The sequence below is a fragment of the Puma concolor genome, chromosome C1, assembly GCF_028749965.1.
Source record: "Puma concolor isolate L17-30 chromosome C1, mPumCon1.1.hap2, whole genome shotgun sequence".
NCBI classification, from domain to species: domain Eukaryota; kingdom Metazoa; phylum Chordata; class Mammalia; order Carnivora; family Felidae; genus Puma; species Puma concolor.
Genome location: NC_141674.1, coordinates 85,480,490 through 85,503,870, shown reverse-complemented (window position 1 = coordinate 85,503,870; position 23,381 = coordinate 85,480,490). Strand labels below are relative to the sequence as shown.

The window sequence follows — 23,381 nt, the reverse complement described above, 5'->3', positions numbered from 1 at the left end:
GAATAGGGTGGAGAGATGAGAAACGGACAAAACTTAGTATGATGGCCTCAGATGCTGCTGTTTATAGAGGCTACATTTTCTGAAAAACAAAAAAACAAAAAACAAAACAACAACAATAAAAAAACCCACACATGGCCTAATGAAGTGTAAGGGAACTTATTGGGGCCAAGAGAGAGCCATTTGAAATTGGACTGTTGCAAACATTCTGACCTGGAATCTTGACCAGAGTGCAGCTGCTTGTCAGATTCAAGTTAACATCGGGGTGTGATGTCGTGACCTCTTCCTTTATAAAAACATACAGCCACCAGCATTCATGCAGTTAGTAAGACTGACCCTTGGCTGCCATGGATTACATGTAGTTTCTCAGCCAAATACTCTATGTTGTAAAGTCAGCTGCCTCAGAGGATGGCTGATTAGATAGAGCAGCTAGTCCAGGAGGTGACAGCCATGGGTATTAGCATCTGCTATGATAATTGTCAGTTTTTGGCTTCCTTCTTTAAGATGGTTATGGATTTGGCAGTGCAAAAATATTGTGCTATTGGGGTGCCTGGGTGGCTCAGATGGTTAAGTGTCTGACTTCGGCTCAGGTCATGATCTCATGGTTCATGAGTTTGAGCCCCACGACAGGCTCTGTGCTGACAGCTCAGAGCCTGGAGCCTGCTTTGGATTCTGTGTCTCCCTTTCTCTCTGCCCCTTCCCCCCTCATGTACATGCTCTCTCAAAAAATAAACATTAAAAAAATTTTTAAAAATATTGTGTTATTGTCACACCAATAAAAGCCCAAGGTGTGGTCTGCCTGACCATTCTCCCACTCATTGCTACAGTTGCAAAGTTCTGACTTTCCTGCTGCTGCTGGCCATTGGTAGTTGGCCATTTGTAGCTAAAGAAGTTTTCTCACCTATTATAGAATTCCAAGTAAAATATAGTACTTCGGGTTTCTTAGAAGTTACTGAGGTGTGACTGACATTCTATTAAAATCAGTCTCCATCCATGGTAGCACATCTGTCCATCAGTAGAGTTGTGGGGATATATGTTGGTTGGTAGAATGGAAAGGTCCATACTAAAAGCGATAGATCTGGATTATTCTGTGTCTGCTATTCACTGCTTGTGACAACCAATTCCTTTAAACTCCCTGAAACTCGGTTTTATAACATGTACAATGAGAATATGGTACCTGCCTTAAATTTTATACAGAAATTTGGTGAAGTTAAGAAGAGATGATGTATATGAGCACATTGAATATGGTTGATATCGGATATGTATTATTATGGTATAATCATTAAAGGTTTTCTACAACACACAGTGTCTCTTTCTCCTTCCATGCCCTGTCTCACGGGATCCTTTATCCAACAGCATGTTAGAGACACTCTAATGAGGATCTTTTGAATAGAAAACAAAGATGATTATATCATTGCTGCAAGCAGCTTTTAGACTGCAGGATTCAGCTGTGGAACCGGATGGATCTGGGTTTGAATACTGGTTCATCTTCTAACTTCTTGTGTGACCCTAGACAAGTCACCAGACCTTGCTAAGGCTCATTATCTTCATTCATTTCATTTATTCATTTGTTCAAGAAAAATATTTGTTTAGCATCTATTTTGTAGCAGGCACAATCCTATGTGCTAGGTATATGACAGTAAACCAAACAAATTCCTGGCCCCAAGAAGTTTATATTCTAGTGGGAGGACACCGACAATACACTAACAGAGGAACTGGCAACTTTTTCTATAAAGGGCCAGATAGTTAGTTAATTAATTCATTAAAAATTAATTAATTTTAGGCTTTACAGGCCACACATACAATTTCTTTTGCTTATTTATCTTTTTTTCCCTTTTACATCCCTTTAATAATAATAATAATAATAATAAAAACCATTCCTAGCTTGTGGCTATATAGAAATAGGCCAGGGCTAAATTTTGTCCTGGGTCATAGTTTGCCAACTCCTGCAAATGTATATACATACATATTTACATATGTATATGTAAATACATATACACACATTTATTTATGAAGAAAAATACTTCCATTAAAAAGTAGGATAAAGTAGGATAAGGACTATAAACATAAGGGTAAAGGGATGAAGAGTGCCTGGGGAGGAGGCACTGTTTGCACAGTGTGGTCAGGGAGGGGCTACTTGACAAAGCGTCATTTGAGCAGAGATATGAAGGAAGCGAGAGAAGGGTACATGAGGGTGGTAGGGGAAGTGCTTTCTGGAGAGGTAAGAATAATCACAAAACTCAGGGTAAGAGCACGGGGAATAAGCAGAGTGGTAAGAAATGAAGTCAGAGAGGTGACAGGTGACTAGATCATATGGGGCCTAATGTATGGTAAGGCCTTTAGGGAACCACAGGGAATACTGAGCAGAAGACAAAACATGTCATGACCTGAAATTTAAACAATCACATTGGCTGCTGTGTGGAGAATAGGCTGGAGGGGAAAACCACGGAGGTCAGTAGTTGTAACACTTCACAGAAGATGGCTTAATTCAGGGGGGTTGCTGGTAGAAGGGTGAGAGGCGATTAGAATCTGGAAATATTTTGAAGGAAGAGTTGCCAGGATTTGTTGATACATTACATGTGGGGTGTGAGAAAAAGAGAGATGTCAAGGGTGAGTCTGATGTTTGTGAATAATTGGAAAGATGTGAATTTAATTGCTCGGACAGAAATCTGGGAGGGAGAAGAAAGAGAGTGGTGCTGGATGTGGTAACTTCGAGATAGTCAATGGTGACATGGAGAAAACAGACACAAACGTTGGGAGCTCAGAGAAGTCTGGGTTTGAATGTAAATTTGGGAGTTGGTATGTATAGCCATAGGCGTGGATAAGATTTCCTAGAAAGTCAGGGCTTCCAAGGACTGAATCCTGGAAAAATTAAACATTTAGAGATCTGGGCAATGTTACTACTTCATAGGGTTTAATAAAGAATTAAAGAAATAGCATGCACTCAGCAAAAGCTAGTTTCCTCCAGTTTCCGCTCCTTTCTATAGCTGGGGCACAGAGATAGATTCTTGATCTGTTTGGCCAATTACATCTCAGGGAATTAGAAATGCACTGGTATTTATAGTTGTTTTCCTCTGTAGAGAGGCCCATGGGTAGTGTAATGCCATATGATTCTCATGGATGTCTTTAGACTAATATGGTAAGAATACAAGGTTGAAAGTCTGCTAACCTCATCAAAGTATCTGCTAATGAATGTTTTTGAAGGTTTTCAAGTCACTGGGTGAAAGATGCATTAATATGAGGTTGCAGTCAAATGACATATCAGGCATGTTTATTAAAACCAAACAGAAACAAACGAACACCCCCTTTCTCTTCTTTATCATTTAGTTACAGCCAGCTCTCTGTTACACAGGATAAGAAGGAATCCTTTTGGTGCTAATTACTTAGAATCACAAACCTCTACAGGAGATGCTTAGTGATACAGAGCATTTCCTAAAATTCTCACTCAAATGCAAAACTCTATATCCTATTTTTATATGTTGATTTGATACTTCTATATATTATTTATGGACAATATAAATAAGATCAAAAGATAAATGTTACACATTTGTTGTTCTAGAAAAGCATTCTGACAGATCAGAATGCCAGTGGAAGTGATGGGAAACCCAGGAAAGAATAACAGAGCATGGAACTGGCTTTAGCCAGCCTCCCCCTCACAGGGTCGGAACTGAGAGGGGAAAGCATGGTGGCAGTCCGGCAATGGAAGAAGAGGAGGTCTAACAACCTCCACACCAAGGAGGAGGAAATGTGCCTCCTCCCTGGAAAATGTGCCAAGTTTTTGAGGATTGCCTGTTCTTAAGGAACATAAAACAAAAATTGCAACTGGTACGTAGGCACTATTTTTGTATCTCTAGCATGGTGGGTCTCACTGACAGTGATTTCCCCGTGAGGACATCTGGCAATGCTGGAGACATTTTGGTTGTCACAACTTGAGGACTGCTACTGACACCTAGTGGGTGGAGGCCAGAGATGCCGCTAAACATCCTACATGCACAGAACAGTCGCCCAACAAAGACTTATCTGGCCTAAAATGTCAATGGCGCTGAGGTTGGGAAGCCTAAAACAATGCCCAGCTAGTATAGTAGATACTTGATACATGCTTCATAAGGGATTTTTAAAATATCTGTCTCTCTGATAGTTTTACTTTTTCCTCCTTGTTTCTCTTTTCTCATTTACATAATATGGAATCCAAACTATTATTTGTTGAATAAATTTGATCATCTGTATTTTTATTTAATATTACCATTTGGGTTAACTTCCTTTTCAAATTTCTCTGTATCTATATCTATATTAATTTCTTTTTCTGGCTCAGTGACTCTTCATAGTTAGGAGGATACTCAACTCTTATTTAAAGCTCAGAAAAATTCAGGGCTTAAATTAGCGACTCATATGTAATCCTTTTCCAAAAGCTTTGAGTAGAGAGAAAAATTTAGCAAGTATAAGTGAAATATTGGGGAATATTTATGTGTGTGTGTGTATATTGTGTATATATATACACATATATCTGTACTATCTGTGTGTATATGTATACATATTTGTGCATGTGTATGTATATATATTTGTATGTATATTCATCCATATACACCTGCACATAAACATACATATGTGTATTTATATAAAACTTTAGTTTTGTATATATAAAAATAAAAATATGTATGTAAAACTATTTTTTTTACATGGAAAGCTTTTGGCGAGGTCACTAGGGAATAACTTTCTAACCTTCACCTGCTTATCTCTCAGCTGATGGGTTAGAATTTCCATAAGTGCTGCCATGCCCATTTTTACAAGGTATTACCTTTCTGAATGGGAACTGAGCTCCCAGAAATGCTGATTCAGTTTGACGAGAAACAGGCAGCAGAGAAAGAGAAATATCCTTCTTGGTGCCTCCTGGGCTGTTAGGCGGGGCCTGATGGATGAGTTAGCACCTCTCATGATTTCTGAGAGAGGGTGGGCAGGCATCATGTGCCAATTTAGATAAGCAGAGTACATGAAAAAGGATTTGTAATGCTATCCATTATTGGAATCTTTCTTCTCCCTGCCTATTTGCTGGGGAAAAATAGGGTTATTTTCAAGAGCTCCCTATGTGAAAGCAGGTAGCTTTCATTTCATGCACTGTTCTAGTAATAACCTCCCTTAATCATCACGAGATAATGTCCCCAATCCAATTCCAACATGCAATTTTTTGTCTTAGGAAAAGGACAGCACATAAATGCTGGATGCACCAAGAAGGGGTTATTTCAGAAGGCAATTTTTCTGCTGCTAAGTGTCCATTTATCTCTTTCAGTTTTTGGTGGAGTTAACAAGGACTAACAATCTAATGGAGTTTACCACTGGGGCCAAAAAGGCCAGGACTCAGAAGAGTTATGTTCTACCTTCCATCATTTTACTTGCTAGCAATTATAACAACATTTAAAATGTATTGAGTATCTATACCGTATGAGGCATTGGCCTAATTAGTCCTTCCAACAACCCCCGTGAGTACCATTATTAGTTCCATTTGACAGAGAAGCAAGCTGGGCACCTTGATAGCCCCCTGGCCTGGAGGCTTACAGGTAGCTTGTGGCAGGACAGAATTCGAAATCAAATCTCTGCTGACAGACCCTGAGCTGTTAACAACTTTCTAATTAACCACTATGGGAACAAAACTTTAAAAAATGGGTTCTTATGAACCTAGACACAACACTCATTTTGCTCATCCGTATAAAAGGATTTCTTACTTCCTATCATAATAAAGAAACAGAAGATTGAAATCATAGCTGGGGTTTGGCCACATGTAAAAGTGCTGACCCATTATATACAAAGGTAATATTTCTGTCCTGGTATTCATTAGGGTAATTTTGTTATACTAGGCATTTTTCTGCTTAGTGGACAAGTCAGTGTGACCAGGATTAAAGTGAAGGCTTTGTCACTTTTTTTTTTTTTTTTTTTTGGTTGTTTGAGTTTGGATTTTGGTAGAGGTTCTTACAACAGTCTCTGTTTCAGAGTCTGGGGTTTCCATAAGCTATAGCCACTTTATAGCCAGCCTTTCTTTGTTTGGGCACAAGACTGTTGTTCAAAGTAATAGAAGTTTTAGGTCTTAAATAAAAGCTGGCTGATGTAATTTGATTATAATACTGTAGTTTGAAGGTAATCACTGATGCTGTGTTTGAAATTAAGTTTATGACTGGCTTTGGCTATACACTCTTAAAGGACTGATGAGCTCTTTGCTGTAATAGCCTAGGAGCCTATTAAAGGCCAGGACTACACCCAGAGATGGCCCAGTGATCATTTCTCTGGGATGGTCTGAATCAGCAGGACTTGGTCCAGGTTGTGCCACCACTGATATACCTCTGAAATTAGTTGACGCAATTGCTAGGACCACCTCACTGACCCCATCCAAGCTAGACAAAGAAGGATTCAGTTTCTTTTGGGACTCACAGGTTCTCAGAATGTGTTCACCTCCAGCAGATGTTGAATTTGGTCTGGAGTGGTGAGCAGTTGTAATCTTTGACTCTTCCCTTAAGTGCAGATTCTCTTTCCTTTTTTTTCCCCACTGAATCTTGGGAAAACAGGAGGTGGCTGGTGGTTTACCTATATTTTGTGAGTTTTTGTGTGAAGGTCTACTTTTTTGTTTTCAGCTCTACCCATGGAAACAAGACAGTGAGCCCATATGAAAGCTAATGTACTTGGCTTACTTATTTAGCCCAACCAAGCTTCAGTTTTCTTCTTTGGTGGATGATAATAGTATTCACAAAAGGTTGTCTTAAGGAGGTAAATAAAATTATTTTTGTAAGCCTCTACCACAGGGTGTGACACAGAGGAGTTACTCAATAATGACTAGTTAGCCCTTTCTCTTCCTACTCTGGTAGGAAAAGGAGGGCCATCTATGACAACTCCAATAAAAAAGAAAACCTACCAGGTCTATTTGGAGATTTGTTCTTCAACTTTGATATCAATGATTTTGGAGCGAGTGTGGGTGTGAATATAGCTTTAGGGACACACCTGTCCTTTAAAAATACAGGTCTAGACAAGAAACCAAAATAGTACTCCAGGATTATTAGAATTTTCATAATATTTATGGGAATGGTGTCTAATTAACAAATGTTATCTATTTTGTAAATGAAATCTCCTCACCCCAATCTATTTCTCTTGTTCTTTTTAGTAATAGAAGTCCTTGAGTCTTATATGTCTCGCCAGCTACGGACTACATTTCCCAGTCTCCTTTGCATTTAAATGGTGTCATGTGACTAAATTCTGGCTAATAGGATAGTAGCAGAAGTGACATCTGCAATTTTCAGGTCATAACTTTAAAATAGAACTGTTTGGCCTCCACTTATCCTCCCCTTCCTACACTGGAATGCAGATGTTGTGGCAGTGAGCTGTCTTTGACCATCCTACCAGAAGCATCACTTAGGGAGCAGCAAAGCAAGACAGAAAGAAACAGGGAGGGTCTCTCGATCATCTCATGGGATGTTGCTTCTCTTTCTCCCTTGAATGTCTCCTAGCTAGGATTGTTATGGGTGTGAGAGAAATGAATGTTCTAATCTTGTTTAAGCCACTGCGGTTATAGAATCTTTTAAAGCATCAAAATCAGTATGCTAATTATTGCATCACCTTATAGGGATGAACCTTTGCATAACCAACTTTATGAGATTTTTTTCTTTGATTTGCAAAATTACTCATTGTTACCTTGCATTTCAGGTAGTTAGCCAGTAAAAATAGAAAAATAGATCAGCTTTGCATCTAGTGATTGAAGAAGTTACATGTTTCTAAATCATCTACCAAATCTGACATGGTTTATATTGATGTTAGCTAGTTAAAGCTCAATGGCTAAGGTTTACAATGATAAAAGAAAGATCTTTTATTTTTTAACTATGACTGATTAAAATGAATAGCTTTGGAACTCTAACAGGTACTATTAAGTATATGTAGTTGATGACTTTAATTAGGTAATGTTGACTGCAGTGTGTTGGTCATATGTAATGGGCAGATAAGTTATTATTGATGGATCAGAGGTTAAAGATATTTTATCTTTTTTTTTTAATTTTTTTTTGCAACGTTTTATTTTATTTTTGGGACAGAGAGAGACAGAGCATGAACGGGGGAGGGGCAGAGAGAGAGGGAGACACAGAATCGGAAACAGGCTCCAGGCTCTGAGCCATCAGCCCAGAGCCTGATGCGAGGCTCAAACTCACGGACCGCGAGATCGTGACCTGGCTGAAGTCGGACGCCCAACCGACTGCGCCACCCAGGCGCCCCAAGATATTTTATCTTTATAGATACTTTGCTTTATGATAATATCAAACTCTATTTTGTCATAAAATTGAGAATATGCAGTCTAGTAGAAGGTGGGTTGATTTTTGTGTTTTATTTTTAAAACTAGGGGTCTGATAAATTTCATCAAACATTTAACACACTTTTTTTAAGCACTTAACACATGTCAGGCACATTTTACTCACCAAACTGAAATAAATCTATATAATAAAAAAAGATGAAGAATACTTCTACGCACAGACATAGGACATGAATTGCCTTACAATCAGCCTTGCCAACAGGCATGTGTATAATAAGGAAGATCTAACCCACTAGTGCAAACAATCACATGCTGTGGGTAAGCATGCCAGAGAATTAAAGGGCATTTGGCATACAACAAACACTCAGTTTGGCCTAAGCCAGATCTATTGCCTCTAATCCTGAGCATTTAAGAACAGGAGGAACAATGCGACACAGCAGCTTCAAGATAACAAGAAGCAGAGAGCTAGCCCAGCAGTGACATTGAAACAAGTGTCACTTGGCTCTGATAATTGGAACAGAGCAGATGTTTAGAAAAGCTGAATAATTTATAGTTACATGCGAGCAGCTTTTGCATGGGTGAATCTCATCTCCTAATATAACTCTGTAAATATTAATAATTATATTATGGGCAGATGATACTATCATGAGTTGAAACTGCCATGTAGGCAGATAATGTTAGAAGATAATCATTTAGTAGAAAAGCAAATGCTCTTCATCAGAACAATATTTTGTAAATTAAAGCTTTCATTTTCCATGAAAAATAAGAAGCCAAACTGGTTTTCAGAGAATCAGCCCCTTTCATGGGCAGGTTACAAACAAGGTTTTCAAATGAATGCAAATAAATGCACGGTCTGGAGGTTGGTGTGGTATGGTAGACTGGTTAGTTATGGGCTTCTTGAGTGCTCTGGTAGGACAGAAGCTGGGTGTGTGGTTTTTAATTAGAGCCTGTAGAGAGCCTTGTCGTACATGATAAATACTTAATAAGAGCTAAATATTTTTTTAAACTTAAAAATTTTAATGCTTATTTATTTTTTGAGAGAGAAAGGGGGGGGCAGAGAGAGAGGGAGATACAGAATCCGAGGCAGGCTCCAGGCTCTGAGCTGTCAGTGCAGAGCCTGACGTGGGGCTCAAACTCACGAACCATGAGATCATGACCTGAGCTGAAGTCAGATGTTTAACTGACTGAGCCACCTAGGCACCCTGAGCTAAATAGTTTTAATAATAATTCAAATCGACCTCTACATACATAGGTGCCATGAGGTGCCTTAGCCAGGACATGGCAAATTCGCTGCAAATGTGCTTATCCATGATTTTGGAAAGCTTTTTTTTCTTTAAAAAAAAAGTTGTAGGGGAAAATATTTTTAGTGAATAATTTACTTGTTACCATATTATGAAATGGCAAAACATATTCAATGATGTATGCAGCCATTGACTCTCTCTGTTCAGAAATAATTACTGGCTTTATGCCTTGTAACCCTTAACATTTATTTCCAACAGTATTATAGAGCAGCCACTATATTTTCAACTTTCTATCCACTTCATTTTTGCTTTGCTTCTAGTATTAATTGTTCATATTTGATACCAAGAACAGGACTCTATTATTTGAAGACCAATAAATATAAATTCCAATCTTAATATAACATAGAATAACCAACAAGGACCAGTTAGCCTGGGGTGGTCTAAATGGGCTAAGTGACACTTAGCTTGTGGCAGACAAAAGATGCATTCCAAGGGGTGTATGTGGAAGCTTTCTGAGCTGATAAATTTAGTCATAGATCTGGGGTGGGGGACAATCTTGGAGAATGGGGAAACCTAGGCCCTTTGGTAGCATATTATACAAAGAATTTCTGCCTTTGAACATTCTTTGTGACAATTAATCCTCTCCCACTTTCTCCTTTGTTCATTTGCTCCTTTGTTCCTTCATTACTCATGTCAACACAGCCAAAGATTTATGACGTCCATGCTAGTAGTTTTAAATTTGTATTTCAAGTTACTGAATATTGTTTTAAATTTTTTTTTTCAACGTTTATTTATTTTGGGGACAGAGAGAGACAGAGAATGAACGGGGGAGGAGCAGAGAGAGAGGGAGACACAGAATCGGAAACAGGCTCCAGGCTCTGAGCCATCAGCCCAGAGCCCGATGCGGGGCTCGAACTCACGGACCGCGAGATCGTGACCTGGCTGAAGTCGGACGCTTAACCGACTGCGCCACCCAGGCGCCCCCTGAATATTGTTTTAAATGAAATAATGTAAAATCACTTTGAAAAGTTAAAGGATCTAAAGAGAAGCAAACATAACTAAAAATTTGCTTTGAGGCACTTATGATCTCAATCTCCTTTACTTAAGACAAAGATGGGTTCGATGTGGCAGGCTCTCTATAAATCTTCATTGAAATGAATCACGAATGAACCGAGTGAGTCCTGGTGGAATGGGTCTGGGGTCAGAAAGATCTATGTGTGACTCATGGCTTGTCTGCTGCTAGATTTATAGCTTTCTGTGCTTTAGTGTCCTTACATGTAAAATAATGCTAATTAGACTTTCCTCAGAGAATTGTTTTTCTCAGAGTAATGCTCAGAGTATATAATATATGCTGCATAAAGGGTAGCTGTTATTATTGAATTGCAGTGGCGTGGTGTTATTCTAATCTACTTTTAGACTATCACAGCACTGGTGGGGGTGGGGGTGTTTATGCTGGGTAATCATTTAACCCTATTTTTACTAAGCTATGGATGAGATTGGCAGGTGTGAATCACAGAGGATGCTGGGAAGTGGGGGATAAGGAAATAAAAGAGCATAGGAAAGAGGGGAAAGATGAGAAAGTGAAGTGAGGGTGAGGTGTTACAACACGTCATCAACAATGGCCTCAAAAACCACTGTCATGTGACTTTGCCCTTGACTCAAGATAGTTGGGTGGTTATCCTTTTTTATTTTTTAAAGAATTTCAAGGCTTTAATTTTTACTTCATTAATGTTCAAGTCATTGTCTAGTCTTTAGCTGGACCCTTTAATACATGGTATTTTCAAGTCTGACCATCCATCCATCCATCATCCATCATCCATATTTTCCCATTCATTCATTTTTTAAGCTACATAATCACAGGTATTCCTATTATGTGCTAGGCATTGTACTAGGCTTTTTTTTTGATGGGGTTTGGGGGTTAGATTTCTTCCTCTTTTTTTGCTGGAAATTTGATTTATTTTGCTGTTTTTGTTACATTAAAAAAATCTCCTGAGTTAAAAATAATCACAATATCTGGGAAATTAAAAACAACAACAGATGAACTATTGCAAATCTGATAAACCAATTAGTCAAATATGGAAAGTGAAAAACATGCTTGAATGCTTTTGACTCATATAATTGCTTCAGAATAATTTCTTAAGTGTTTCTAGGCAACAGCAAATTTAAGAAGAAGAAACAAATGGTGGGTTTCTCTCTCTCTCCCTCTCTCTTTTTTTGTGTGCCTTTCCCCCCTTTCTCTTCTCTCTCTCACATTGTCACAAGAGCAGCTTGTGCCTCTCCCACAATATGATGTTAGATATGGCTTGTTGGGTCAGAATGTGACATTTTTCATGCAGCATTCCTCACTGTGTTGGATGAGACATCAGTTTCATTAAGGTACATTTGGCCTGCACAGGTAGATGAGAGCATTAGGTAGGGGGTTGAATTTGGATAGAAATCACAGCGAGCTGAACTTTGATAAACTATAACCAGCATCAACATCATTTAGCCTTTATATTTCTCCATCGATCCTTTGGGTTCTGTTTTTGAAATTGAATCTTGCCTGCTATTTTTTGAGTTAACAGAGTAGATTACTGCTTTATATGATCTTGAGCAGAGTGCATTTCCTAATATTGCATCTCCATTTGTAGTGGCACTTCCCTTATGTGGGATGGTGGCAGCTGCAGTAATGACCCGCTCCTCAGATTTTCTCATGACATACAATCACACAGAAATCCAATCTTTCCTGCATCTTCATATTAGTACCTTATGGGGCAGGCAGTGTCTACCATTTGGAGACAAATTAAAGCTCATTAAAGAAAGGCAGAGGGTCAGAAGGGTACTTTGGAATATTAAAAAAAAATCCTTACTAGAGAACATTTAATCATAAGTAGATAATCCTTCTCAAAGGGAGGCAGTGCATTTACATCATTCTCCCTGGCAGTTAACCTTTTGCATTTTATGCTTATGACATTTCTGTCAGGCACTCTGTGTGCTCCAATTAAAGTCAGAGGTCTTTGGACATAGTTCAAAAAGTAGCAAGCCTCTGGAGGGCAACTTGATGCAAGGCATTTTGGCAGAGGGAGGACAGCTGGGAAGCCACATAGGAAAGAGGAATCTAGAATGTGAACGACACAGCTCCTTTGGATGCTTCTGAGGGTGTTTGGAGGGGGCGCTCATTATGGGTGTTGGCTATTGGATGGAGGAAAGCAACAGACGTGACAAAACAGGAATTCTAAGCCAGCCTATAAATTTGTACACATGGGTGTCTGGACTGAGAGGTCGGTGCTGGATTTGCACCTGTGCCTACAATCAGGTAGTAAATGGTTCAGTGGTCACAGTAAGAACAAGGCTCATTTGGGAGGCAAATTGAAACTCTATTTAAGCAAAGCGATTCAGAAGGAGATGTTCAGTATCATTTTACTCCTGGGAACATTTCCTCCTAAGGCACAGGCAAAATACCCACTAATATTGTTCCAAAGCTAAGAATGTGACTCAGAGACAAAAACCATGGAAACCTACTTATTTTCTGAAACGTTGCTGTTCTGAAAGAAAAGATGAGAGGATGAATAAGCAGACATGTTTTACTTAAAGGTTATGTGTGAGTCAGGGAAGCTTTGAGTTTTTAATATGGCAGAGAGTCATATGAGTATCTATGCATATAAGAGAGTGAAATCATTACATGGGTTGGAAATTAAAAGTGCTGTAAAAGGGTAGCATTTATAGGATTTAACTTTTATAAAAATTTTCTACAGGATCTGAGGCATAATTTATTTTTGTGATTAAGACATTTAATTAGATTTTAAATCCTGAGTCCTAATTTTTTAGCTGTATGCGATGGGGCAAGTTAGCATCTACAAATGTTATTTTTCTCACCTATTAAGTGTTAATCTACCTCATAGCATGGTTGTGAGAATTCAGTGAGATAATCTATATGAAATGTTGAACACAGTGCCTGGTCTATAACACATGCTATGTAAAAATTAACCAGTATTGTGAGTGTTTTAGTCTTCAAGTCATAAAGAAAACCCATCCATTATTTCCAAATGGAAAGAATTCTAATTGCGTGGTAATCTCAGTTTACTCAAAGGAAAAGATTCTTTGTACTGGCATAAAGAAATGAGACATCTTGGCCAAGAGATAAAAATCCCCAGATAAAATTCCAGGCAGTGTCCTTCTTCTAATTATTTTTGACTCCTAATAAGGACTAGGGTCTAATATTTTTTGAACACCCACCATGTGTCAGGTACTCTCCAAGCTGATCACTCATGAAGTCCTGTGAAGTCACTATAATTGTCCCACTATTACAGACAAGGAAACTGAGGCCCAAAGAGATGAGAGAACATGTCAGGCTTATAGGTACTGTGGTTGACAGAGCAGGGATTTGAATGCCAAAGGCCATGCTCTTTCAGTTCCTCTCAGAAGACTGGGAGGAGTAGTAGGAATGAAAACTTCAGGAGCAGTCTGGCCCTGCTGCAGACTCTGAGGTAACAGCAGCGTTTCTATTTTGATGTTCCCGTTAAAATCTTATCCTCTAGCTGAGAGGCCTGGCAGGTGGCAAATGTCACCCTTGAGCAGGCACCTAAGTCAAGTGATAAACAGTCATTCAGGGTTTGGGATGCTTTCCCTGCTTAGGGAAGAAGGGTGGCTCTGTCTAGTTCAATTCCATCCTTTGACTTGGTTGCCTCTTGGAGCTAACGGGAAAATGTACTTTCTTTAGCTGGTAATAAAAGCTTCTTAAGCACTGCGGGTAGCTGTTTTGGAGAAACACTGAATTTAAAAACATGCACCTGATTATTTAGCAGTTGTAGAAATATCTGAGAAGAAAATGTTCAGTTATCAGGTAAAGCTGCTTTGGTGACATGATTTCTTTAATGCTGGGCAGTAGTGGAGGCTGTTTAATATAGACAAGGCACAGATATTATTTTGTCTCTGTATGTTGCTTCAGAACATTCTGTTCCCTGCACATTTTAAACGAGATAAACAGCCTTCGTGCATCACAACAATGCAAATTCACGATACGAACTCTTTGCAAATACATTTTTTTTTAGGACCATTCCTTAAACAAAGGAACTTGCTATGAGGTATTAGATGTTTTACTATTTCCAGAACATGTACACCCACAGCTCTCCTTTAGTTTTATAGCAGGAGAGCACTGAATGGGACTTACTTTGAGGCCCAAGTTTACCTTTAATGGCTCTGTGACCTTAATTAAGTCCCTTATCCTCTCTGAGCCTATTTCCTCCTCTATGCAATGGAGGTGTTAATGCTTTCCTTCTAGGATTGCTGTGAGAATGAAATGACTTAATGGAAGTGCAAGTGCTTTGTCAATGGCACAAGGCCATTTAAAAATAAATCATTCCTGTTATTTATATTTGGGGGTTAAAATCATTTGGTGCTAATAAAGGAGCACTTATGGTTAATGACATCCTGAAGATCTAAAACAAAGTTGTAGTGAAGTCACGGGGATGAAAGCACAGCATAGGGAATCCATTCAATAATATTGCAGTGACATTGTACGGTGACAGGTGGTGACTGTACATGTTGTGGTGAGCATTGTGTAATGTATAGAACTGTCGAATCACTATTTTGTATACCTGAAACTAATGTAACATTATACGTCAACAGTACTTCAATTAAAACAGGAAAAAAAAAAACTCATCAGAAGATGCCAGAATTGTGTAATGTGAGAGCAACATGAAAGAAGATCCGGAGAGTGCTAGGAGCTCTTTGGAGAAAGGAGAACCAAGGGTCAGAACATGTTTTAAAGACTTCCTGTAAGAGATAATAGGTTTTTGGACCATAGTGTGTGGTCTAAAATGCTGTGTGGCATCACTTTATAGGTAGCATAGGGTAGTCATGAGTTTCTGATCCACCACTTTGTAATTATGTGAATTCTTTACCCCTTATGTGCCAAAAGTGAAGATAATGACAATGCATCACAGGGTTATGAAGGTTGGATGGGATGATAATCTGTAAAGTACCTGGCAGGTAATATGGCTGGTAAATATGGTTTGTCTTCTTCCTGCTCCTCTTCCTCCTCCTTTTTTTTTTTTTTTTTTTTTTTTTTTTTTTGGTCAGATAGGAACTCTAACTAGGGAAGCCATGGTCGGTACCACTAGAAACTTATGTGCTTCTCAGAGCATTCAGGCAAGGTCTGAAAGCAATCAGTAGAACCCTAGTAAATTCTCTGGGATTACTTACAGTGCTGCCCAAACTTGTTAATGGCGTCTGAGTCTGTTAGCCACTTCAGTTATCATCAAGTGCAGAAAAAGTTGTAGGTATTCAGTATGGGCAAAGACTCTTAAATAAGAGGGGGCTCTGAAGAGAAGCAGGGATATGTCTGCAGAGCGCAGGGTATGCAGGGATTAAATTCAGAACTCCTTCAGAGATAAGGGTTCTGTGCTAAGGATGAGAAAGTAATCATCAGCTAAGCCAGACTTTGGTAAGAAGCTCTTGCTAAGGGACGCCTGACAAAGGATCAAGTTTTCCCAACTGTAGAGTTGATTTATTGAGTTATTTTTAAGGAATTGTTATCTACCATTCAGAAACACTTCACATCTTTGAGCAAACAACCGAGGGGTTTATAAATATAAACACTTCAATGATTACAATATAACTTTTAAAGAATTGTTAATTTAAAAAAAATCTGAATAAGGATGAGTAGTCAGTGATTTTAGCTATTAAATGTACAAACGTGTGAAATTAGGCAAGTAATGTGAGAAACAGTTAAAAAAAGGAAGCTTTTTTCCATGCTGTCAATTTGAAGGCCTAATGCAGTCTGTCTGTATAGTGTGGTGAGGATGGGCAAAATGTAGTTGTACAGCTAGTGTATATTTTTACCTTTCAGGTCTTTCCTATAGTTCTCACTAAAGAGGACAAATTCACAGTGAGTGAGATTTTGAAAGCTACCTATATTTATTTCAAAGATCCATAGGCTTTAAATTATTGTCATTATTATACCACAAGAAATTCCATCTTTTTTCTGTGTGTAGGTTAGAAAATGATTCTGACATTTCCCACATCTCTTTCTTTCATGCTATCTATATTTTGTGATAATACTAATAACCCCATCTTCCATTCGAGCTTTTCAATATATATATTTTTTTCATGTTCATCACTTTTTAAGCCAAGGCAATTTAAAAGCTTTACTTGTTATATCACAAGTTGCTGACTTGGTACTGATTGTGTGTGATGGGCAGGGAAGGACATTGAGAAGTGAAGTCAACATCTGGGACCCAATAATTGGGAAGGTAGAAGAGAGAAAATGCTAGTGAAGTATTCCTACAGTGTCTTCTCTTCCAAAACATGGTTGTGACTGGGGAGAGCCCGGGAGAAGGGTGATGGACACACAGTGTAAACACATCCAGAGAACTGTCACCTGTTCTAAGGTGAGAGTAGGGGTTGGGGCTGTGAATAAGGACTGTTTTTTGACTACCCCTTATGTGCCAGTTGGTGCTAGTAGCTTAGCACATATATTTTTAATTTGCCCAACAAGTGTAAAAGATAGATATTGTTACTACCATTTTGTAGATGAGGAAATAGGCTTGGAGAGCTTTGGGTAAGTCACCAATATGTATTTAAAAAATAAATCATGTGTTGCTATGTGTAGGTGGCATTTACAGTGAAATTTCTGTCATCTTCTGGTGTTGCCTTAGTCTTTATTAGAAATCCAAATGAAGATGTGATTATGCCCTTAAAAATAAGGATGGATCTTATACATGCAACATGGGCAAAGTCAAAATAAAGGGAGTTATGGAGTAGGTCAGTGAGGGCTGTACCTGAGGATGCTTTGTTCTAGAACCTGGATCTGGTGCTGGTCTTGTTGATTCTGCTTCTTCATCTCTTCCTGTTCTTTTCCGCTGCTGACTCCATCTAGAAGCCATTTCTCCCTTAAGGCCTTTTTCTGATATCAGGAAACATAAAGATGTTCTTAATCAATAATTTCCTAAATCTCTAACTACTTTGAAATCTTATGAATATTAATAGTGAACATAGTAAAGAGAAATGTTTTTTTTTCTCACTGCGTTACCTGAATAAATCTGGTGTTTTCCTTCATTGCACCCTTTGTAACCCCCTTCCAAAGCCAGTTTTATGTATCTAAATCCTGTTTATCCTACACGTTCTAGAGTAGGTTCTTCCTTCTCTGTGAAAATCTCTGTCCTTCCCCCATCCTCACCCTCAGAGAGCTCTCTTTCTTCAGAATCATGCAGCACTCTGCTTACCTACACTGTATGTCTAGCAGTTGTACAGAGATCTTATCACGTGATGTCTAACTATTACTTATTTGATTAATGGGTGTACATCTTGTGTCTTTGAAATAAAAGGCTCCTTCCTTGAAGCCATTTTTTTATTCATCCCAATGACAGTGTACAGAAAATGCTCCAAAATTTTTTTTGGTGGGATTAATTGAAATGAGGGGCAAAACAAGAGATTGCTATTGTGTCTTAAACTAATTCGATGTTAGTCTTAAGTGGTGTGGTCAGCACTTATTGCTTTGCCCACCCAGTACCTCTTCTGTCTTCTGAGAACCTCCCCGGTTCCAGATACCTAAGTTTAGTACAAAACTACTTGTTCCAATAATACGATGCCCAAAATTCACTGATCTAACTTGAATTTTTGTCAACTTTAACAAAATGATAAATATTTATGTTTTAGCATATGGGAAAAAAACCCTTTGAATTTGCATGAAAGAATTATAATCCTGGATCCTGAGCCTGAGAAAAAGCAAATGAGAGATGTGTAAATTTTGGAGAGGACTTAGCTAGCACCCCATCCATGTCTTACGCAGGAAGTGTTAGGTATTAATTCCAAAGAGTTTGAGTTTCTCCTTTTCTTCCTGAAGAAAACTGTTCTCCCTATATATCTAATCTACCTGTGTAAACTATTTGTTTAATAATTACTTATTGGGGATTTGTGCCTAAAATGGTGAGAAGAATGGGAACTCTGTATTGTCTGAGACTTCTTTCTCTTACATCACAATTAAAATGAGAGCAAGTAAAAAGAACTTTTGCCTTTTTTAAAAGGATGCTAGAACTAATACTACTGGAATCTAAATATCTTTGAATTTTAAACAAAATTTAAATAAGGTTGATTGTGCTAGGTAAGTATCACATGATGGTTATTTTAAGTAAGGCAATGGTCTCCAAACCAATAAGAAATGTTATACTGCTTACAAATACATATTGTATGGAATTATACTTTATAGAGCTGATAAAACCTGGCCTGCTCTAGTTGAAGCAGGGAGGGGGCCCAGAAGCCTGTGGATGCCCAGAACACACAGTTTGAAAACTGCTAGATTGAGTAACAGCCTTATCCCAGATGATCATGTTCATTTTGTCCTTTTCAGAGTTTCAAGTGATTGCATGTGGACAACACCCCCCATAAGAGTAGTTTGTATTATTCCAGTTTGTAGCCAGAGATTCTTTGCCCCAGTGTTACCTTAACCCCTAATTATGGCTGTTGAGCTGTTTGCGGAAATGTTCTCCCACAGACACAGTTAAAATGTTCTTAATAAAGGTCAAGATCTATCTCTTGAGGTCAAAGATGCCAAGAAAATCTTAGTACACTCATTTGAGGAATTTGCTTTGATTTTAATTTATTTTTATTTGATGGAATGTGATGATAATTAATGCATAGTAAAGAAGACAGATGACACCTATCAAAAGTAAATTACAGTTCTTACAAACCACCTACCAGGACAGTTTCAGTCATTTACATCCGTATCAGTACAAGAAGCACTCAGATGGGATGGTCTTATGATGCTGAGTTACAGAGAACAGAGAATAATTCATGTGATGTGATTATGTGAACTTGGGGCTACATTCTTGGTTCTTAGTCTGGTTAGGAACAAGAATAATTTAAATTTTATCTTTGTAAAACTTTGATCATAATTCACGAAAATATAAGTGTATGAAAATATAAGTGATGTGTGGGTAATGGATATTTGGGCAGTTAATTTTTTTTTAGGGAAAGGTTTTCCTGAAGCACGTTCCATTCCATACAGCAGTTAGAGTAGACTTTAGGAATAAATTAGTTCTTTATACCATGGATCAAATGGACTTCCAGAGAAGAAAAGTTTTCTAAGTTGAGTGTATTTTGTGTGTCTTGGTGACAGATTGTGATCATGTTACTAGGCAAGGAGACCCATAGTGTACAAATCTCAGAAATGTTTGAAAGTCAGAATGCTACTAATATCCCCAGAAACTCCCTTTCTAGCATGTCACTGGTATGATTGCCAGGTTCCAGAGCGAAAGAATATCAGAGTGAGTTCCTACAATTATTTGGAAATGTATGTACTAATGACACAGAAGGAGCACTTTGTAAATGTTTATGTTTGTGAAGTGTAATGAAATAGTTTGCAATCAGGAAAGTGCTGAGAACAGGTGGATGAAGAAGAAAATTAAAGGAGACTGGCAACTGTAGAGGCCAATAGAGCTTTCTTGACTTGGTGAACATATTTTAGAATCGATTTTAAAAATATTTCTGCACATTTCTGAACCCCATTTTGGAATGGTGCCTAGTTGCTGTTTGGTGTGGCCAACCATTTTCTGCACAACTTAGACGAATGTGACTCTATTCAAACTGCCAGTCTTTCCTCTGAGTTCCTTTTGCAGTTTTAGTCTTGCACACAGCGCTCATCACATAATGTATGTCTTTATAAGTTTCTGTGTCAGTTACCATTTTAAGGATACAGGTCAAACTTTATTTTGTATTCTTAGTGCCCTGCTTAGTACTTTACACATAATAGGTCCTTAATAAATGTTTATTGACTAAAAGGTCCTATATACACCTATATAAATCTTACTTATCAGTTAAGACTCAGCTTAAATCCCACACCTTTAATAGACCTCCTTTGACCACCCCAGATTACTGCTTATACTACTGTTTAAATTTAAGAAATTATCTTTTAATTCCTAGTTATTTAATGTCCTAGTTATTTATTTAATATTGGGGTTCCCACTAGGTTGCAGGCAGAAGGGCTACAGCCCTCCAGGGCCACTGCTAGTCTCTATGGCATTAATAAAAAAATCAGGAAAAATTGCTGTTTCTCATCCCCACCCCTTTGGGTCAGTGCACAGCCTGGGAAGGTGGATAGCACCTTTGTGCAGAGAAAAAGAAACGTCATCCTTCAGACAGAAGCAGACTGATGCCAGAGTGCACAGTTCCAAGGGAGCATGGGCAGGGTTTTAGCACTCCTTTCTCAGGTACCTTTGTTCAGTACACAATCTGCACAACTGTGTACAGCAATCCAAAGCATGATAATATGTTGATTGGATTGGATTAGAAGAGGTATCCTGGGTTCCAGAAAGCAAACCTATATGGAAGATCATGTATTATTTTTTTGGACTGGTTTTGGCAATACTGAAAAGAAGCGCCACTTCAGAAACAGAACTTTCAGTGAGTCAGAGTTTCCATTTCTTTCCTTTCCTTTCCTTTCCTTTCCTTTCCTTTCCTTTCCTTTCCTTTCCTTTCCTTTCCTTTCCTTTCCTCTTCTGTTTTTATTTTAGAGAGAGAGCAAGAGCAGGGGAGAGGGGCAGAGGTAGAGAGAGAGAGAGAGAGAGAGAGAGAGAGAGAGAGAGAATCCTGGGCATGCTCCACGCTCAGCATGGAACCCAGCATGGGGCTCGATCCCATGGCCCTGGTATCATGACCTGAGCTTGGACACTCAAGCTCAACTGACTGAGCCACCCAGGTGCCCTGGAGCCAGAGTTTTCTTTGTGAAACTTGCTTCCTAGAGTGAACTGAGGGGATATTTAACCCTTTCTCTTACTGTGAGCTCTACTGTTGTTTGGCTACACATTCTACAAGAATAGCAATTGTTGAATGCTAGACAGCTTTCTGTTTACTCAGAAGCAATCATTACTTTATTGTGAGACTCAAATTGTGTGTAAACTGTGTGTGTGTGTGTGTGTGAGAGAGAGAGAGAGAGAGCGAGAGAGAGGGAGGGAGAGAGAGAGAGAGAATGAGAGAGAGAGAGAGAGAGAGAGCACTGATTAACAGTTAGAAATGGTTTAGCTCAAAAATTATTGTGGATTTGATTTTTGATTTGAGTTTCGTTCACCAAAGTAACTTGGTAAAATTTGTTTTTGTTTCATTGATTTTTCTGATTATATACACTGCATTTCTTGGCTATGTCTACTACTTATGTAAATTCACTGTGACATACTGCAAGGATAGCAGGCTGACTATACTTTGAAATTATCCATCAAACTTTGGAAATGTCAATTTATATAGAAACAAAGGAGCAAACAGAATCCAGAGAACTGAGGCTAATTGGAATCTTAAATTATGTTTCTTTTCAGAGGTGGTTACCTGACCCATCAGAAAGATGGAGTTAGCTGAATTTGGCAAGTTTACCTTAAGTGTGTAGATTCCACAAGTGTGCAGCATTGTTTCATTGAGGGATTCATTAAATCTATTGATAGCAGCCCTGCCAGCTAAGTAGCTTCCTGCTTGGACCTGTTCACAAGGAGCTCCTGTTTGTCATTTGGTTGCATCCTGTGACTAAGCTACGTAATAAAATGTTGAAACTCAATGTGCTTTAATTACAACATGACCACACCCTTGGAAGATGTAAAGTCTGATTTTAAAAATGGAGATTTATTTCTGGTGATGATCTCATGTTTTGTCAAAATAGAACAAAACAAAATAAAACAAAACCCCGAAGCCATACTCAAACAAAATTGGATTCATTGCACTGAGCTTTTAAATCCAAGCATCCTTGGCCCTGCCAGACACTGTCTGCTGTGTACCCCCTGGGGAAAGGCTGGCCTTTCATTGATTCCAAAAGGGACTTTCTAGCTGGTTCTATCCCTAGGGATGTTAAGCAAGACTGTGTTCAGGGCCAAATTATCAAGGCTAGATTCTCAAGGTTAGCCAAGAAAATGAGGAAATTCAGTAATAAGGGATAAAGTAATAAAAGCATGCTTTCAACTTTCCGCAAGTTTACCAGAAGGTATTAATCTCATATGCAGATTTTCTAGATTCTTGTCCTGCCCTATGGTTATTAGGGTGTTAGTAGAACTATGCTGATTTTCTTTTCCTTCCTAAAGCATCTTTACTACAGAAATTTGAATGCCATTAGAATATTTGAATACAAAATCATTGAAATGAAATTAAAATAACAAATTACCTTCAAATGCTGGTGCTTTAATTTTTCTTCCTCTATTTTCAGACGCTTCTGTGAGATTTCTTCCTGTATTTTTCTTTTATCCTGAAATAAAAGAAGTTCCAGCATAATCTATTTTTTCAGTTTGCTTAAATATGTTTCCTTGGGGTTGTCATCATTACTGAATGGCTGGCCAGGCGTATGCTCTTGGCATTAGTAGGAAGCCGCTTTGGAAACTCAGATTTCAAAGTGAAGGAGGGCAAAGTGAGACATTCAAAGCATTTTGCTGATGGAAAACGATATAAGCTGCTTATGAAAAAAAAAGAGAACTTGAAAATATTTTAATGTCTTTCCTTCCCCACTACCCTCCCATCCCCTTAAAATACATATTCCCCATTAACGTAGCAAGATTGAACTACTGAGTGATGCAACGGGAAAAGTGAATTTTAAGGAGGGAGTTTTGAAATAGACATGAGGAAACTCTGAGGAGAGAGACTGTTCCTGGCACAGGGCTGAAGAAACTGCTGGGTAAAAGGTTTGCTTCTGTGGGAAAACAGGATAGCTGGCCTACAGAGCATTAGAAAACTAGGAAGCTAGAGAGTGGAGTGTTTCCTCCCTGTATAATTTGCTATGTGAAGATAGAGAAAAAAGGGTTCAGATAATGCTTATAAACAGTAAGAGGGCTTTTAGTCAAGGTTACACAAAATTCATGGGGGAGATACTGTATCTTTCACCAAGTTTAAATTGCATTACCTCAAAAAACCCAGAAAGCATAACTGTT

The 23,381-nt window shown here is 38.4% G+C and overlaps 1 protein-coding gene and 1 long non-coding RNA gene across 2 annotated transcripts in view; one reads left to right on the top strand and one right to left on the bottom strand.

The window, feature by feature from the left end:
* The window catches only part of PALMD (palmdelphin), a 49,787-nt gene that overhangs the window by 8,780 nt on the left and 17,626 nt on the right, over positions 1-23,381 (bottom strand). Inside the window, exons 2-3 of the mRNA XM_025927536.2 lie at positions 22,625-22,705; positions 17,271-17,395 (exon numbers count right to left, since the gene is read on the bottom strand). Of these exons, the coding sequence (XP_025783321.1) occupies positions 17,271-17,395; positions 22,625-22,705 (206 nt within the window). The remainder of the gene's footprint in view (positions 1-17,270; positions 17,396-22,624; positions 22,706-23,381) is intronic.
* On the top strand, positions 18,478-22,164 carry LOC147578197 (uncharacterized). The gene is made up of 2 exons (XR_015254919.1): positions 18,478-18,592; positions 21,795-22,164. It is a non-coding gene; the product is annotated as an uncharacterized LOC147578197 (long non-coding RNA).